The 20,620-nt window shown below is 45.1% G+C and overlaps 1 protein-coding gene across 1 annotated transcript in view; it reads left to right on the plus strand.

Annotated features, from left to right (window-relative positions):
• LOC126437444 (glutamate-gated chloride channel-like) overlaps positions 1 to 20,620 on the plus strand; it is a 184,718-nt gene that overhangs the window by 154,460 nt on the left and 9,638 nt on the right. The window contains exons 8-9 of the mRNA XM_050090482.1: positions 8,436 to 8,573; positions 15,873 to 16,015. Of these exons, the coding sequence (XP_049946439.1) occupies positions 8,436 to 8,573; positions 15,873 to 16,015 (281 nt within the window). The remainder of the gene's footprint in view (positions 1 to 8,435; positions 8,574 to 15,872; positions 16,016 to 20,620) is intronic.

The raw sequence follows: 20,620 nt of genomic DNA on the forward strand, positions 1-20,620 counted from the left end.
TTTAGATTAAACTGAGGTGGGTAGCTATCGCGCTTAAAACGCATCCGTTGGATGACGTCTAGATGTACAGTGATATACCTCATCTTTAAGCGTTTTTGGTTTGTTTGCCCAGCAAGAAATTTTGTGAGGAAACAGGGACTATTAAGATGACCTAGAATGATTCCGCATCACGTGTTGCTGTTGAACAGAAGACAACTAGTCGAATTAAAAACAAATGCCAAAAACAAACGTGAAGAAGAATATAAGTAAAAATGCACGTCTGAAGTGCGTTGCGTATTCAGAGGTCAGTTCAAGCAATACCTTTCGTAACTCGCTAACGAAGAATTTTTGAACCCATGTCCATATTACATTTTTGTAATTCTTTTGGTGTTGGGAATACATTGCTACATTTATGTATTTCAATTAATAAACATTCTGTAGATAATATTTCTTCGTCATTAACTATATCCTTTTCATCAAAATGCCCCTGTGTGTGTGTGTGTGTGTGTGTGTGTGTGTGTGTGTAATTCTTTAAAGTTAATGGATAATTACCCTGTAGAAATAATACCACATTTATTATAACAACTGAACCATATCTAAGAATGAGACGACTACATAGGACTAAAGAAAACACAACATGGGTTAAAAAATATTGTAACATTCCAAGTCGGTCGTTAAAGCCTCTCTGAACTTCTACTGTGACTAAGACTCCTACAACCAAAAGCAAATGATAAATAAGTAATTACTGGTCGAGCTTGTTTGCTCTGGGACTAATTACTAGCATCGTTTCAGCATAATCGATTCTAAGGTTGCCAGTCATTTCTCACCATTTCTTTGTCATCAGTCTTCTATAAGCCCACTACGACCGCTCTATTTTGTCACCTCTTCATCTTAGAGTGGCACTTAACAACCAACGTCCGCAGTTATTTGTTGGATATATTCCACTCTTTGTCTTTTCTTACTGTGTTTGCTCTCTACGGAATCCTGTAGTCCAGTGATCGTGAAACTAAGGCCCAAGTGCCGCATGCGGCTGGAATCAGGTGATAGTACACCCCGCGGTTCTCAGCCTATTTTATGATAATATGCTTCTAGCAACTAGCAGCAGAATCCAAAAAAGGTCAAATACAGTTAAAAGCTAGTTTGTATTTTTCTTGTTCAGTAACAAACAAAACTGTTTACAGAGACAGTAATATGTGCTTAATTTTAATTGATGTTGGTGAATTCGACCTTGAGCTAACGTGAGGAGCTGAGTGGTACACTACGTGATCAAAAGTATCTGGACACCCCCAGAAACATACGTTTTTCATATTAGGTGCATTGTGCTGCCACATACTGTCAGGTACACCGTATCAGCGACCTCAGTAGTTATTAGAAATCGTGAGAGAGCAGAATGGGGCGCTCCGCAGATCTCACGGACCTCGAACGTGGTCAGGTGATTGGGTGTCACTTGTGTTATACGTCTGTATACGAGATTTCCACACTCCTGAACATCCCTAGATCCACTCTTTCCGATGTTATGGTGAAGTGAAAACGTGGAGGGACACGTACAGCACAAAAGTGTACAGGCCGACCTCGTCTGTTGACTCACAGAGACCGCCGACAGTTGAAGAGGGTCGTAAGGTGCAATAGGGATACATCTATCCAGACCCTCACACAGCAATTCCAAACTGCATCAGAGTCCACTGCAAGTACTATGACTGTTAGGCGGGAGGTGAGAAAACTTGGATTTCACGGTGGAGCGGCTGCTCATAAGCCACACATCACGGCGGTAAATGCCAAACGACGCCTTGCTTGGTGTAAGGAGCGTAAATATTGGACGATTGAATAGTGGAAAAACGTTGCGCGGAGTGACGAATCACGGTACACAATTTGGCGATCTGATGGCAGAGTGTGGGTATGGCAAATTTCCCGTGAACGCAATCTGCCAGCGTGTGTGGTGCCAGCAGTAAAATTAGAAGGCGGTGATGTTAGGGTGTGGTCGTGTTTTTCATGGAGGGGGGTTGCACCCCTTGTTGTTTTGCGTGGCACTGTCACAGCACAGACCTACATTGATGTTTTAAGCACCTTGCTTCCCACTATTGAAGAGCAATTCGGGGATGGCGATTGCATCTTTCAACACGATCGAGAACCTGTTCATAATGCACGGCCTGAGGCGGAGTCGCAACACGACAATAACATCCCTATAATGGACTGGAGTGCACAAATTCCTGACAAATTCTATAGAACACCTTTGGAATGTTTTGGAACGCCGACTTCGTGGCACGTCTCACCGGCCGACATCGATACCTCTCCTTAGTGCAGCACTCCGTGAAGAATGGGCTCCCATTCCCCAAGAAACCTTCCAGCACCTGATTGAACGTATGCCTGTGGGAGTGGAAGCTGTCATCAAGGCTAAGGGTGGGCCAACACCATACTGAATTCCTGCATTGGCGATGGAGGGCGCCAAGAACTTGTAAGTCATTTTCAGCCAGGTGTCCGGATACTTCTGATCACATAGTGTATGTAGCGCGGTCACGGAAGGGTTAACAGGAATGAGACGAGGGATATTTCATTATTGGTCTTCCAATGCTGACAACTCACGGGCGCGCGCAGGTATCACCGCTCAACTGATCGGATGTTGTGGTATAAATGGCAAATGGTAGTAACAAGGATTCGTGAATGCGCATTATATACGCGGTCATATTGAAATGTGGTGCTTGCTTGTAACTAGTAATATGAAATCAACTTAAGGTTGTAGTAATACAACGCAATGAGTAAAAGAAAAACGACATTCCAAACATTTAGTAAACATTTCTGATCATGTCTCATACTGCAGTTAGTGTTATTAATTAAATACCTTACTTCTTGTTGTTGTTGTTTTTGGTGTTGTAGTCTTCAATCCGAAGACTGGTTTGATGCATCCCTCCACGCGTCTCACTTGTATAGAAATACATAAGCTTTTTTCTTTTTTTTACAGTAGCAATGTTTACATAATGGGCAACGGCCTTGCCGCAGTGGATACACCGATTCCTGTCAGATCAACGACGTAAAGGGCTGTCGGGCGTGGCCGGCACTCGGATGGGTGACCATCTGGGCCGCCATGGGCTGTTGCCATTTGTCGTGGTGCACTCAGCCTCGTGATGCCAACTGAGGAGCTACTCGACCGAATAGTAGCGGCTCCGGTCAAAGAAAACCATCGTCACGACCGGGAGAGCGGTGTGCTGACCACACGCCCCTCCTATCCGCATCCTCAGCTGAGGATGACACGGCGGTCGGATGGTCCCGATAGGCCACTTATGGCCTGATGATGGAGTGCTATTAATATTTAGCTAACGCCTATTGGCCTAAAGTGCAGTTCCTTGTTATTTATTTCAGTTTGTTAGTTTCTTCTGTGGATTACTAATTCCGACATAGCGTCTGATCTTGGAAAGTGGCCACACCATTTATCGGAGGAAGTGGTCGAGTTGTTCACCTCAGTAAAAATACTACAGATGAGAATGACTGATACGTTCTTTTATAAACGCAAAGGTATCATCCGCCATTTTATCCCATTGTGACAATTATGAATTGATAAAGTTACACTATTTAAAACCGACTTTCTTCTGTTATATTTGACATAATACAAAAGTCGGATCCAAAGAGGTGTGCTGCAGTCGCTTCGTTTTCTTTCAGACAGCAGGGCGTGAAGATTCCCAGAAAACGTGTCTGATAATCAGTACAACAAACATGGGATCCTGCTATGATGGTATTGGCCACATTCCCCGCCTAGGTACGGAAAATTGATCACTCTTTGAGCCTTCAGAAGAATACATGTAGTTCCAATATATTATACACTTTTCACTTACAATATTTGGTGCTATACCTCACAATATTTAGATTCAAAAATTTTAAGTGATAATCTTCTATAAGTAACCATGGTTTAAGAAAACTGGTATTTCCTTTTAGTGGCCAATACACATACACACCCGCCCACCCGCCTTCCGATGTGGCCAGAGATGTCGTCACCCTACAGTGTCTAAGCAGAGAAGTTTGATAATCACTGCTGTTATCTGATGTCTAAAGACATATACTGTCTTCGTGTCATTCTGATTGTCCATTCGCCATACATTCCACTCCTCGCCGATTCTGCGGGGAGCTACTTCGTTTCTTATTAGTCTATTAAATTTTCAGCATCCTTCTATAACATCACATCTCGGACGCTTCGAGTCTCTTCTTTTCCGGCTTTCCCCCACTCCATGACTCTCTTCCATACAGTGACGTGCTCCAAACGTATATTCTCACACTCGTCTTCCCAAATTAAAGCATATTTTTTATTCCAGCGAGGGATGCTCTCTTCGCCTGTGCTAGATCTACATCGTTCGTCATGTGTTATTTTGCGACCAAACCAGCAGGTTCCTTCACATCACCTATCACGTGGTTCTCAATTGTTGTGTCAAGTTTATCGCTAATCTCATTTCTGCTACTCCTCAGCACTTTCGTCTTTCTTTGGTTTGATCCGAACCCATATTCTATGCCCACTATAGCGTTCGTTCCATTCAATAGATTCAGTGTCACTGAGCACAGGAATGACATCAGCGAATCTTACCACTGATATCTTTTAAACTTGAATTTACCGATCCTGGACTTTCCTTTTGTTTCCGTTACTGCTTCTTCGGTGCACAGGTTTAGTAACAACTTTAATCCGAGCATTTTTTCTTTGGTCTTCTGTTCTTACTATTCTCTCTTGCTCGTTATTTATGTCATATATTATCCGTCCTTCACTATAACTATTTTTCTGAGAACGGCAAACATCTTTTTTATAGATCCGCTATTCTATGAAAGTCTATTGATTTTGCTAGTACCTTGCTTTCACTACTAAGCGTAATGTCAAAGTTGCCTCTATATATTTGACCTTACCTAAGCCAAATTAATAGTCATCTAAAAGAAGTTCATTCTTTTGTGTATTATTCTTATCAGCAACTTTGGTGCGCTGACTGTGTGATAGTTCTTTCGCTTGCCTTGCATTTGCTATCTTCGATATTGTATGAATTACTATCTTCCAAAAGTTCGATGCTATATCTCCAGTCACATTGATTCAACACGTTAACTTGAATAACAGTGTGATTACTGCTTGCTCTAGCTAGCTTAGAAATCCCGAAGGACTTATCTGTTTGTTCTGCCTTGTTTGATAGCATGTCTTCCAAAGCTGTGTCGAACGCTGACTGTTATACGTGCACTCTATTTGATTTTAACACGTTGACCACACAATGAGTGTTTCTACTTTAATAGTTTGGCTAAGGTATTTTAATATGTTATGTACGCTGATACAAAGAAAAACATGTATAAGTGTTGCAGTTTTTCATATGTACTTATTACGGTCGCCAACACATGTTACGTATCCCTCAACCTGAAAGCAAAACAATTTTTGTTGGATGTAACTTCATCGTGCCGAAGAGGTCGGCATTTAATAATCTACGAATAGTGATTTCTTTTTAATTCCACAATAAAAACAACCAACACAGAAAAATTAGTTGTTTTAACATATTTACAACTGTGGACCTATACATAAAAGAAGACTTTTAATGCTGGATCGCTCACAAGTTCCACATCAATACACATTTCTTCTTGTACCACGTCGCAGAGGTCCTCAATATAGTTTTTCATCTATCCGCTCTCTGCTGTCGCTAATAATATATTAATTAGTAACGTAGAACGGTCCACTTAACGTTCATATAGTCGAAATAATTTATTCCGTTTTAGTTACTAACCAGTTACCAAAAAATTTTTTAAAAAACCTCAGAATTCATAATAAACGCAGGGTAAAAAACACACTATTTATCCAATGATTGAAACAAAATTTAGCTAGCATTAAACTTGTTATTTTAATAATATATTATTAGTTGGACCTGATTAAAGAATTCATAGCAGGATGGCGCTTACCTGCTTTAGCATATTATGTTCGGCGCTGCCATCGCCATTTGGTAGTTTTCCGCCATACAGCGACTTTAAACAGCGCCTTTATTTAGCAGTTCTTGTTGCTATGCGTCATTTATTTATGCTTAAAGTTGTAGATACATTTCAAATTATCCGATGAGCAGTGTTCTTGATTCATTGTTCCATTTTAAAGCAATGTGGTACTGCACTTACTGTAATATTACAGAAGCGAACATTATATTTCTTTTACTCTCCGTCATAATCTCTACATATTCCGCGAGAATTGGCTTATTTCCTAAACGGTTTCAAATACAACAGTTGTGCTGTTACCTCATTAGATTTATTTATTTTGTGATCCAAGGTCACAACAACGTAGGGGTTTGATGGTAATACAAATGAAAGTCCATAGTATTTCAGGATAAAAACAATCTTTTGGGGCACCATAAAATTGTGTAAAAGTAGCTGTATACGTAACCTGTCAGACATATAAAGTGGAAAATGGACATAACAGTAAGTAATATGTAATCCATCCGTCATATTAACATATAAAACCCGAAATGGACCAAGAATACGCCAGTTAACTCCGCCATAGCAGCACAAAATAGGAATACGCTTACAAAAGTAAACGCATCATGAGCCACACACAGCGCAATGTCCGTTTTCAATTTTGTACTGCTATGGCAGAGTCAGCTGGTGTGCTCAAAGTTCACTTAGCATTATATGTGTTTTAATGATGGGTGGATTACACATCCAGTTACTGTTGCGTCCACTTTCCATTTTATATGGCTTTTTGACGGACGGGTTATATACCCAGCGACTTTCATATAGTCAGATGATGCCCCAAAATGGTAAAACACGTCATTGATATTACATACTATTCTGAAGTAATTCGGAACTGGTTGCTGTAGCACCCTGTCACAATGGAATGGAAAACTGTTTACACGAAAATCAGTAGATAAAAATATACATACACATAGAGTATATATGCTTTATGGGAATAGGACAGATGGTTCACAGATTTGTTTGTCTAACAATTATCTTGAGTTACACTGTATTAGTGAGCAATATTGGTATAATAGTTCATAGTAAAGCAGTATTTGAATCTACATCTACATCTACATCCATACTACGCAAGCCACGTGACGGTGTGTGGCGGAGGGTACCTTGAGTACCTCTATCAGTTCTCCCTTCTATTCCAGTCTCGTACTGTACGTGGAAAGAAAGATTGTCGGTATGCTTCTGTGTGGGCACTAATCTCTCTGATTTTATCCTCATGGTCTCTTCGCGAGAGATACGTAGGAGGGAGCAATATACTGCTTGACTCCTCGATGAAGGTATGTTCTCGAAAGTTCAACAAAAGACCGTACCGAGCTACTGAGCGTCTGTCTTGCAGAGTCTTCCACTGGAGTTTATCTATCATCTCCGTAACACTATCGCGATTACTAAATGATCCTGTAACGAAGCGCGCTGCTCTCCGTTGGATCTTCTCTATCTCTTCTATCAACCCTATCTGGGACGGATCCCACACGGGTGAGCAGTATTCAAGCAGTGAGCGAACACGTGTACTGTAACCTACTTCCTTTGTTTTCGGATTGTATTTCCTTAGGATTCTTCCAATGAATCTCAGTCTGGCATCTGCTTTACGGACGATCAACTTTATATGATCATTCCATTTTAAATCACTCCCAATGTCTGCTCCCAGATAATTTATGGAATTAACTGCTCCCAGTTGCTGACCTGCTATATTGTAGCTAAATGATAAAGGATCTTTCTTTCTATGTATTCGCAGCACATTACAGTTGTCTACATTGAGATTCAATTGTCATTCCCTGCACCATGCGTAAATTCGCATTTCAGTACAATTTTCCATTGTTACAACCTCTCGATACACTACAGCATCACCCGCAAAAAGCCTCAGTGAACTTCCGATGTTATCCACAAGGTCATTTATGTATATTGTGAATAGCAACGGTCCTACGACACTCCCCTGCGGCACACCTGAAATCACTCTTACTTCGGAAAACTTCTCCCTTTGAGAATGACATGCTGCGTTCTGTTATCTAGGAACTCTTCAATCCAATCACACAATTGATCTGATAGTCCATATTCTCTTACTTTGTTCATTAAAAGACTGTGGGGAACTGTATCAAACGCCTTGCGGAAGTCAAGAAACACGGCATCGTTGCTCCCTTAAGCATTCCTTTGTATAAAACAACTTTCTAAACATAAGATTGAACAATAAAAAACCAATTTTTCTATAGATATTAATCAAGGATGAAGCGAGAAAGACCCTAACTCACTTGCTAAAAAAGATAGAATGTAAGATCAGTATAATGTGTTACTTGTCAAATAATAGGAGAAGAAGAACAACAAGATCTGGTAAATACTGGGTACGTTCTGAATAGATGAGAAACTTCTCAAGTGGACAGGTTGGCTGCAATAGGCCAGTGAGAATGCGGTGCCGGTTAGCGCATTTTGAAACGTGAGTTGTAAACGCTAGTGTAGGCTGTATTTGGTGCAGAGAAACCACTGTAGCTGCGTTGTGATGTTGTGTGCCTTGGCAGACGGGTACACGGAGGAGGACCTGCGGCTGTCGTGGAGCGACCGTGACGAGGTGCACTTCGTGAAGCAGCACAGCTCCGCCGGGCTGTTCTCCATCGCCAGCCTGCAGACCGCCGACTGCACCGCCAGGGCGCGCGGAGGTGAGTCAGCGCCCACTCCACTGCTCTGCTCTGGCGTGGCCGTCGTCTGCAACATCGCCTGACTAATTTGTAACCAGCCAAAATGTACACAGGGATTATAAACGGCTACAACTGTCTAACGCATAGCGATACATCGGTAAGAGTTCCAGACAATGTGAAAGAAAGTTGAATTTTTTAATGTTCTTTATAATTGGTAACATGGACAGCATCGAAGTGATAACCGATTTGACGCTGCATATGCTGAAGTACACTGTTGCTGTTGTTGTTGTTGTTGTGGTCTTCAGTCATGAGACTGGTTTGATGCAGCTCACCATGCTACTCTATCCTGTACCAGCTTTTTCATCTCCCAGTACCTACTGCAACCTACATCCTTCTAAATCTGCTTAGTGTATTCATCTCTTGGTCTCCCTCTACGATTTTTACCCTCCACACTGCCCTCCAATACTAAATTGGTGATCCCTTGATGCCTCAGAACATGTCCTACCAACTGATCCCTTCTTCTAGTCAAGTTGTGCCACAAACTTCTCTTCTCCCCAATCCTATTCAATACCTCCTCATTAGTTATATGAGCTACGCATCTAATCTTCAGCATACTTCTGTAGCACCACATTTGGAAAGCTTCTATTCTCTTCTTATCCAAACTAGTTATTGTTCATGTTTCACCTCCATACATGGCTACACTCCATACAAATACTTTCAGAAACGACTTCCTGACACTTAATCAATACTCGATGTTAACAAATTTCTCTTCTTCAGAAACGTTTTCCTTGCCATTTCCAGTCTACATTTTATGTGAAGCACACTATATGATCTAAAGTATCGGAATACCACCACGCAGTGCGGAATTGACAACTACACCCATGCTCAAAAATTAAAGATAATGCTGATACATGGTAAAACAATGCTCTAGTGGGCTATTTGCGGTTTTAAAACACCTCGGGGTATGACCATGCGGTGCATTTGACCTGCGGTCGTCGCACGGTGGCGCTGGCAGCAGTCCACATGCGCAGAGGTGTGTTGGTGCATGTCAGAGTACGGTGCAACGAGTAAGTCTCCAGACGTTTTCAGACCTGCTAATGGTGAATGTGTGTTGAAAATGCCTCGAAGAACACATGTTGAGGACGTTATGAGGGGTAGAATACTAGGTCAAACACAGCAGGTCATAGCACGGGCCCTCCGTGTGTCACAAAGTGTGATCTCAAGATTATGGCAACGATTCCAGCAGCCAGCAAACGTTTGCAGGCGCTATAGTATGGGACTCCGCAGCGTACAACACCACAAGAAGACCGATATCTTACTATCAGTGCCCGCAGACGGCCACGGAGTACTGCAGGTAGCCTTGCTCGGGACCTTACCACAGCCACTGGAACGGTTGTCTCGAGACACACAGTCTACAGACGACTGAACAGACATGGTTTATTCGCCTGGAGACCTGCAAGGTGCATTCCACTTATCCCTGGTCACAGAAGAGCCCGTAAAGCATGGTGACAAAAACACAGTACATGGTCATTGGAACACTGGTTCCAGGTTATGTTCACGGACGAGTCCAGGTATAGTCTGAACAGTGATTCGAGACGGGTTTTCATCTAGCGTGAACCAGGAACCAGATGCCAACACCTTAATGTCCTAGAAAGGGACCTGTATGGAGGTCGTGGTTTGCTGGTGTGGTGTGTAATTATGATTGGTGCACGTACACCTCTGCATGTCTTTGACAGTGGAACTGTAACAGGTCAGGTGTATTGGGACGTCATTTTGCAACAGTACGTCCGCCTTTTCAGGGGTGCAGTGGGTCCCGCCTTCATCCTGGTGGATGATAACGCACAGCCCCACCGAGCTGCCATCGTGGAGGAGTACCTTGGAACAGAAGATCTCAGGCGAATGGAGTGGCCTGCCTGTTCTCAAGACGTAAACCCCATCGAGAACGTCTGAGATGCTCTCGATCGACGTATCGCTGCAGCTCTTCAATCCCCTAGGACACTTCAGGAGCTCCGACAGGCACTGCTGCAAGAATGGGAGGCTATACCTCAGCAGCTGCTCGACCACCTGATCCAGAGTATGCCAACCCGTTGTGCGCCTGTGTACGCGTGCGTGGTGATCAAATACCATATTGATGTCGGGGTGCATGCGCAGGAAACAGTGGCGTTTTGTAGCACATGTGTTTCGGGACGGTCTTCTCAACTTATCACCGATACCGTGGACTTACAGATCTGTGTCGTGTGCGTTCCCTATGTGCCTATGCTATTAGCGCCAGTTTTGTGTAGTGCCACATTGTGTGGCACCACATTCTGCAATTATCCTCAGTTTATGAGCATGAGATTTCACGAGATGCGGGCCCGCAAATGACGCGGGCAGTACTGTTCTCAATGGAAAAGCTGTTACAGCAGAATAGGTCGGCCAGGACAGCTCAGTGACTTCGAACGTGGACTAGTTCAAATGGCTCTGAGCACTATGGGACTTAACACCTGAGGTCATCAGTCCCCTAGAACTTAGAACTACTTAAACTAACTAACCTAAGGACATCACAAACATCTATGCCCGAGGCAGGATTCGATCCTGCGACCGTAGCGGTCGCGCGGTTCCAAACTGAAGCCCCTAGAACCGCTCGGCCACACCAGCCGGCCCGTGGACTAGTCATTGGAAGTCACTTGAGTAAGAAATCACTGGAGTAATAAATCTGTTAGGGACTTTTCAACTGACCTAGTCGACCGTTGGTGATTTGACTATGAAATGGAAACGCAAGGGAACAATCACAGCTAAAACAAGACCACACAAACTTCATGTACAGACGAGGACGTCTAATATCACAGAGGGAGGTTGTAAAACACAGCGTGAAAACGGCGGAAGCAGTTAATCGTGAGTTCCAAATTGCTGCCAGCAGTCCAGAGACCACAGTGACTGTTCAATGTGGGAGCAGTTCCTCATAAGCCAAATATCTCTCTACTCAATGCTAAGCGAGGAAGCGACGCTTGAAGCGGTGTAAAAAGCGACGGCACTGGACAGTGAATGCCTGGAAAGAGTGATTTGCTCTGATGGCTTACGCTGTACCTTCCGACAATCCGATGGAAGGGTTTAGGTTCGATAATTGCCTGAATAATGTAGCATGCCCCACGTGTAGTGCCAACAATTAATGACGCAGGAGGTGGGTGAGGTGCCCTTATTTCACTCAGGAAAACGCTTTTTGCGGAAGGATATGAACGCAGTTCACAACACTGTGTATTGCGTACAGTAGGGGAACAGTTCGGAGGCGATGATCATGACAATGCAGGCGGTCGTAAATCAGCATCAGTGACGAAATGGTTTGTAGACAATAACAGTGCTGAAATGTTCTGGTCTGTCCAGAGTCCCAACCTGAACCCAATGGAAAACCTCTGGGAAGAGTTAGAACGTCGACTTCGCTCCCTAACGTATTTCCAACATCATTGCCTTCTCTTGTTTCGGCTCTGGACCGCCATTCTCCACAGACATTCAGACACCTCTCTTAAAGTGTCCACAGCAGAGTTTAAAGCGTCATAAAGATGAAGGTTGGACACGCTCCATATTAATGTCAACTAATGGACGTCCGGATAAGATAGTGTATACGAAAATATTAAGCTGCCTTTTCATGATCACGTTTTACGACCTTGTTGTCCGCAATAGTGTTGTCGTCAGCATTACTTCAAAGTAACAGCAATATACGGCAATATTTCGGTATTTCTCGGCACTATTGCTGCTGGAGAAAAGTGTTGCTGGTAATTGCTAAGGTATAGCACATTGCTAAGGTAAGGACGGACATATTTCGTGTGGCCATGCCATATTTATCAGTGTCCTTGTCTCTATAATTATATGCTCCCCTCCCACTCTTATCACTGTGTCCCGTTTCTGAGTGGCGAAACAACATTATTTCGACACTGCAGTGCCTTGTTGCTCATAAGTACGATGCACTGCGGCAATTACAGCCGTTATGAAATACATGTAATGTATTCGCAGTTGCGAATATGGGCAACCGTCAGCTGTAAAATGGGATGACGACGTGAAACTATGTGGTGGATCGGGCCTCCAACCCGGATTTCCCGCTTATCGCGAGCGGTAGTGTTACCATTAGGCTATCCGAGCACGCTCCACGGCCAGGCCCAAACTTTCATATGTCGTCAGCTATGTGTCTACAACGGGCATTCGTACATCTATTATGTATATTCCCATACTGAGAAAATATATTAGTTGAAATTGCCCGGTGTCGGGGGATAAGTTGGAAGTTGGAAGTTAGGGCGTGGCTATGAAACGTGATTGAATAGCCTAATGGTAAAGCGACCGCTCGGGTTCGATTCCCGGTACACCAGCAATTTTCGCTGTTATTCCCTTATACAGCTGATGGTTGTCCATATTCTCAAGTGCGAATACATTTCCTATATAGCTAACATTATTTCCCTTCAGCTCGAAATTTGACTTACGTGGAGGCCATCTATTTGTTCGACGTGTATGAAAATCCAGAAGTGATCAAGCGACAGAAACATGAAATTCATGAACGTGATTTGCACATCTGTGGCAGGAGCTACGGAACGTCGAAAGTAATGCATACAAAGACCGTGATTTCAAAAAGGGCATCCTCGCTGCCACCGTCGTAGCAAAGAATCTGCAGCGGTGAGCCGTAATTGTATTCTACATACCTTCTTAAGACTTCTAAACATTCTTAAGACCTATCACTTGTGCTTTCGTGGTTAATGCGCTTCATCTCGTCAACTGTCCTTTTGTTGATTACGATCTTTGAATACATTACTTTTGTCGTCCCATAACACTGGTCGTAGATGTATTGCATTTACAAAAATCATTCTCTTTCTGTACGGGTGAATCACAACAAAATATTGACCTATAATTTTGATTTTTATAGCAAATTACTTTAATTAATTCCTTCAACCCTTCCTCTAACGCGAAATTTGTGTTAGTTGCCAACAGCTACTATACCAAAAGGCTTTTAACTTTTAATTGGTTTTCGATCACATTTCCTCTTAATTTGATTTAACTTACCGATAATGTGTGTGTAGCAGAGTAACAATGCAACTCATGGATTATCAGCTACAGCACTGAGTAGGTTTTCCAGATTGGATCACTTTTAAATCTGAAGAGAACATTTGTACCGAGATACGCGACCATGTTGTACACTGGAACGGCGCTTCACATACAAACATGTGAAATAACGTTACTTTTTCGGGGTAATTTCTGTGAGTTCGGAGAAGACTGCAGAACAAAACTATCATTTCAAAATGGAATAAAAATATGTATAAAGCTTCTATTGCAGGGCTGGCTAAAGGCAAAAGCCTGAGAAGTGTTCCAAGGTACAATGCTTTCGCCTACATCAAACTTCTGTGTGAATCAGCCGCAGCCAAAACCCTCAAGATCTCTGTCAGTCTGATTGTGAGCTGATATACAGTCTTTCCTATTGGTATTGTCCTTGTGAGTTCTTGGGTCAATTCATTTTACGATCTACTCAAAATGTATTCAGCATCAGTTCTCGGGTTGAAGATTCGGAAGCAGTTCACGTTCTCAAAAAAGAACGCACCCACAGTGCCCGAGGTCTCTTTTTCTCGCTAAGTTTTCAACTAGCGAAACACAAAAGCAGGAGAGCCGCAATCACTTCTAGTTGTTCGCTTTCGCGGCCCGCGTAGATACTTCTGGCGCGGAAATGTATTGCCGCAAACATTCCCGAGCTATTGTAAGCGGCAGTTTTGCCGAACATATGGCTGCAATTCACCTGGTCGGGATTGTTGCCGAGCAATAGTGACTGCCTATATTCTCGAGAACGAGCAGATCCTTGTGAATTCACCATCCCAAATACCCATTTGGAGCCCTCGAATTGTGTCAGATTCGGAGATCTAGGTGACAAACAGTGGATCGCAATGTCTTCATGTCACGTACGGCCTATATAACCATTTGGAAGGTGTTAATTTACTTGCGACAGGTGTGATTCACTGTGCTTACGCGGCGATCGTACTTTTAAACTTCCTTTTAGATTCTCTGTAATTCTTATCGATGTGTCACTACGTATCAAATACTTATAGTAATTTGAATTTCTTATGTTCATTCTAAACTGACCTTCGTAACGTAGGTTCCTCGAATAAAAGACTTTGTCCAGCGGTTGTAAGAAAGCACAACCCATACTCGCCTGAAATAAGGACAGCAGAAGAGAGTCACAGAACCAAAGTCCATCAGTTTTACAATCCTAGATCATATTTTGGACTGAAATTAAATAGGACAGATAAAAAATTGCGGTTTGCATGAAACGACAGTGGTAGGAATTTATCTACATCTACATACACACTCCGCAATCCACCATACAGTGCGTGGAGGAGGGTACATCGTACCACAACTAGCATTTTCTCTCCCTGTCCCACTCCCAAACAGAACGAGGGAAAAATCTCTCTTATCTTATCTTTGTGGTCTTTCTGCGAAAAATAAGTTGGCGGCAGTAAAATTGTACTGTAGTCAGCCTCAAATGCTGGTTCGCTAAATTTCCTCAGTTGCGATGCACGAATAGAACGCCTCCTTTCCTCCAGAGACTCCGGCCGGCCGCGGTGGTCTAGCGGTTCTAGGCGCGCAGTCCGGAACCGCGCGACTGCTACGGTCGCAGGTTCGAATCCTGCCTCGGGCATGGATGTGTGTAGTGTCCTTAGGTTAGTTAGGTTTAAGTAGTTCTAAGTTCTAGGGGACTGATGACCACAGATGTTAAGTCCCATAGTGCTCGGAGCCATTTGAACCATTTGAACCAGAGACTCCCACTAGAGTTCCTGAAGCATTTCCGTAACACTCGCGTGATGATCAAATCTACCAGTAACAAATGTAGCAGCCCGCCTCTGAATCGCTTCTATGTCCTCTCTCAATCCGACCTGATAGGGATCCCAAACGCTCGAGCATTACTCAAGAATAGGTCGTATTAGTGTTTTATAAGCGGTCTCCTTTAGAGATGAACCACATCTTCCCAAAATTCTACCAATGAACGGAAGACGACTATCCGCCTTCCCCACAACTGCCATTACATGCTTGTCCCACTTCATATCGCTCTGCGATGTTACGCCCAAATATTTAATCGACGTGACTGTATCAAGCGCTACACTACTAATGGAGTATTCAAAAATTACGGGATTCTTTTTCCTATTCATCTGCATTAATTTACATTTATCTAAACTGAATCACCCTGTAAGCAAGCGAATTCCAAGGCCTCCTGTTTCTGCAAATAGACAGCTGCGCGCAAGAGAGTACTCAGTACTGTAAATGCAGTGTTTTGAGGTTTTGGCTGGAGAGCGGAGCGCCGAGTGTGTGTGTGCGCAGCGGCGACGAGCTGCCTGCGGGCGGCGGTGCAGCTGTGGCGGGACCCGCGGCCGGCGCTGCTGCGCGCCTACCTGCCGAGCGCGCTGCTGGTGGCGGCGTCGTGGGCCGCCTTCTGGATGCGCCGGCGCTGGGGCCGCGTCGCCGCCGCCGCCCTCGCCGCCGCCGGCGTCGCCTACGTGACGTCGCCGCCGCTGGCCGCGCTGCCGCCGCTGCCCTACTCGCCCGCGCTGCGGGTCTGGCGCGACGCCTGCCTCGGCTTCCTCGCCTGCGCCGTCCTCCAGGTGCGCAGCGGCCGCCTCCCTGCAGTCGCAGGCGTGGTCTTGTACTTCCCTACGGTGCTGCTTGTGCCGTGCCTGTTCTACACTACTGGCCATTAAAATTGATACACCGCGAAGGTGACGGGCTACAGACACGAAATTTAACCGTCAGGAAGAAGATGCTGTGATATGCAAATGATTAGCTTTTCGGAGCATTCACACAAGGGTGGCGCCGGTGGCGACACCTACAACGTGCTCACATGAGGAAATATTCCAACCGATTTCTCATACAGAAACAGCACTGGCCTGCGTTGCCTGGTGAAACGTTGTTGTGATGCCTCGAGTAAGGAGGAGAAATGCGTTCCATCACGTTTCCGACTTTGACAAAGGTCGGATTGTAACCTATCGTGATTGCGGTTTATTGTATCGCGACATTGCTGCTCGCGTTGGTCGAGATCCAATGACTGTTAGCACAATATGGAATCGGTGGGTTCAAGAGTGTAATACGGAACGCCGTGCTGGATCCCAACGGTCTCGTATCACTGGCAGTCGAGATGACAGGCATCTTATCCGCATGGCTGTAACGGATCGTGCAGCCACGTCTCGATCCCTGAGTCAACAGATGGGGACGTTTGCAAGACAACAACCATCTGCACCAACAGTTCGACGACGTTTGCAGCAGCATAGACTCTCAGCTCGGAGACCATGGCTGCGGTTATCATTGACAATGCATCACAGACAGGAGCGCCTGCGATGGTGTGACTAAGCCCTTCCACTAGGGCGATGACCTTGGAGAGCCTGTCCTCTGACTGATGGATTTTGTGTGCAGTGTCACTAATAACAGCCCAGATGTGAGGTTTCATGGAAAAGGAGATGACCTGGAGGATTTCATGCATGTCCTCCCAAAAGGAAGCATCAGACTCCACCACTGGGGGGATGGTACTGGGTGGGCTGCTTGCCCCTGCTGCTGGCTGGGGCAGGTGTAGTAGTAGGCAGAGTGGGGGTAGGGGCAGAGGGCCGGGATCCAGCCACAGGTCGACTGGAGGGGGTGCAGCTGGGTCCTAAAGTCGGTGAGCATGGAAGCCATCATGGAAGACAGACAATGAGGAGGAGACCAGGCTGCAGCAGCAAAGGATGTCACGGGAGTCTGGGCAGAAAGGGGCACAGGAGTCACAGAACCATCCAGTGCCTGGTACCCGAGCGGCTGCTGAGAGCGGTGCAACAGGCTGGCTCCACAAAACAGGATAGTTGGTTGTGTCCCGTTGCGGTGGGGGAGGTCGATTTGTTCTTGGTTTCTTTTTGGGAGGACGAGAAGACTTCAGTACCTTCTGATAAACAGGACACCCCCTCCAGGATGCGATGTTGTGGGGATCGTGGCGCAGGTAGGTTTCTCTGAAGTGGGGAGTGTGCAGTTCTCCACTAAATGTGGGCCGGCACACTTAAAACACCGCAATGACAGGGAGCAGTAATTCCCAGTATGTCGTAAACTTCGGCATTTGCGACAGATGACTGGCCTATTGCGACCCTCGTACGATTCAATCCGGGCTTTCGTGTACAGAAGTTACCGGATTTGGTAAATCCGCTCTATGTCCTTCCTCCAGGAAAGGGAGACGACATGGGTGATGCAGGGGATCAACACCCGGGCCTCAGGATCCCTCTTGTTGTACTGGTGGACCAAAAGATCTTCGAAATGGAGCTGAAGCAGTTCCTCCTTGACCTCCTCTGCCATAACCTCTGGTGGCAAGTCCTTGATGACGTTTTTGGGTCGGCGATTACCCGACGTCTGGTGGGTAAAGTAAGGCATCACCTTTGATTTGAATCGAGAATGGTAAGATATTCGTCCCTACTGTCAAGCAGGTATTTCACATGATGGTAAACAGCTCGCAATTGGCCGAAAATGAGCCGCTGAAGCTCAGTGTTCAGTTTTGTATAATTAGTGACATTATATACCACAATGGAGGGTATCTACTCTTTTTCAGAGGGCTTGACAGTGTCTCTTGAGAAGGAGGGTCTGGAGCATGAGCCATTTCCTCATTCACAGAACCGTCCGGTGCGGCGTCCCACGGGAGGCAGGTATCGGAACACAATCCACAGCCCACGTTGGCGGAGGAGTGTCTGGAGCAACGGCCAAAGGACTTTCCGAATGGGTCAGGGTGTCCAGAAGACTCGCCACGGTGGCGGGACAGCGTAGGAAGAGGTGCACTCATAGGTACAACCCGGTGGTGGTCAGACACAGCCGAGGCGTTCGCCTCCTCACTACGAGAAAGATCTATTATTAAGCCGTCAGGTGAGTCGTCAGGCGACGACGACACGGAAGAGCGGACCCTGACACGGGACGGTGGACAGTCGTCACGGTGATCGGTTCCAGTGCCGGTGGTCCACCGGCGATTTGTGGCGGTTGGCGAGATTAAAGCGATCCTTCGCCCACTGCGAGGTGGGCGGAACATCAGGCGCGACGAGAAGCCGGGATGAGCGGCGTTTCCGACGCGATGTACCCCGAGGGGCGGCGGTGGGAGTGTCGGAGGGCCGCGAAGGCTGCTCTGCGGACTCCTCCATGGTAGACATGGGTCCGCCTGATATAGCTAGGGGCCCGGCACGAGAGGACTACGCACACCAAAACTTCCCAGCTAATCTGGGGCAAAAACTACGAAAGTACCAACGCCGAAAAGGCAGGTACTCAACGCTGATATGCGGTGAAAACTACAACGATACGACACGGAACCGCACTCGTATAAGAAAACACTTTCAGGGATCCAGCTGAAGCACGATGAAGAGACCTGATGCAGTCATGGTATTTACAGCGAATTCCGCGCATGCGAATCGTACTGACGGTTTACGGCGCATGCGTTAGCAGGTCACATGCGCGAGGCGGCCAAGTTGTGTGTGAAGTAAGAGCAATTTAATCACTTAGTATCGACTGAGCATGTCGATTCCATTGTGACCGCATGATTTTAATAATCGGATTCCAATTTTTATCCAGCTGAAAGCCGTTATCACGATTCCTTAAATTATCAGCAAGACGTATATCCACGGATTCTTTAATTACGGAGTCCCAGAAGCTGGACCCGGTGCTAAAATTTTGGTATTATTGTATTCCATTGAATGTCCCATGGAAATGCGACGTTCTGCTACTGCTGATTTTAAAGGTTGCCGCCGACGCGTGTGTCTTTCGTGTTCTACACAGCGCTCCTGGACCATTCGTGTCGTCTGACCTATATATGCAGAGCCGCACTCACAGGGAATTTTATAAACACCCGCCTTCCTCAATTGTAAATCATCTTTAACTGATCCGACTAAGGCCCTGCTCTTTGCTGGTGAACGGAAGATGACATTAATGTTATTCTTCCTAAGCAGTCTGCCTGTTTTGGAAGACACGTTCCCGGCATATGGAAGGGACGCAGTTGATTTATAGTCGTCTTCAGTCTCCTTAGAGCGCTGCTTCCTGTTATTATAATTGTGCGTGGCCTTGCGTGTTTGACGCGAAGTATAGCCATTCTCTTTAAAAACCTTCTCCAGCTGCACTAATTCTTCGTGAAGGCTATCAGCATCCGATCCTACATGCGCACGATGAACTAAAGTACTAAGAACACCGGCGGTTTGTGCGGGCTGATGGCAGCTGGTCGCCTGAAGATACAGATCTGTATCTGTGGGTTTCCTATACAGTGAATGTCCCAAAGACCCATCATTCTTACGGCGTACTAACACGTCTAGAAAGGGTAAAGTCCCATCTTTCTCAATCTCCATAGTAAATTTGATGTTCTCATGTAAAAAGTTGAAATGACAAAGGAATTTTTCCAATTCTTGTCTGCCATGAGGCCATACAACGAAAGTGTAATCTACGTAACGCCAGAAAACCGTAGGCTTTAAGACGGCAGATTCAAGAGCTTTCTTCTCAAAGTCTTCCAAAAAACGATTGGCCACTACAGGGGACAAGGGACTTCCCAAGGCGACACCGTCAGTTCGTTCAAAAACTTCTTTATTAATTAAAAAATAAGTCGAGGAGAAAGTATGTTCAACCAAAGCCGTCAAATCATCACTGAACAAGTTACCAATAAGATGTAGTGAGTCAAATAAAGGCACTTTCGTAGAAAGACCACATCGAAGCTAACTAGTAAATCCGAGCTGCTCAGATTAACAGTATTCAAAAGATTGATAAAGTCCTTGGAATTACGTATATTGTGGCAGCACTTACCCACATACGGCTTAGTAAGGAGACCAGACGTTTGGCAGTCGAATAAGTAGAAGCACCAGTATTACTTACTATCAATCGTAGTGGGACGCCATCCTTGTGAATCTTGGACAGCCCATACAGTCTTAGTGGAACAGCATTGAGTGGTCTAAGCCTCCTGATAATGTGTTTAGGTAAAAAAGTATCGTTCAAAAGAGTAGCAGTTTTTCTGGATATACGGCTTCTTGGGTTCTTAGCGATTTTGCGGTAGATAGAATCACTTACTTGACTATATATCTTCTCGTTGTAGGCTTCCCTTGTCA

This window comes from Schistocerca serialis, chromosome 1 (assembly GCF_023864345.2).
Source record: "Schistocerca serialis cubense isolate TAMUIC-IGC-003099 chromosome 1, iqSchSeri2.2, whole genome shotgun sequence".
Lineage (NCBI taxonomy): Eukaryota > Metazoa > Arthropoda > Insecta > Orthoptera > Acrididae > Schistocerca > Schistocerca serialis.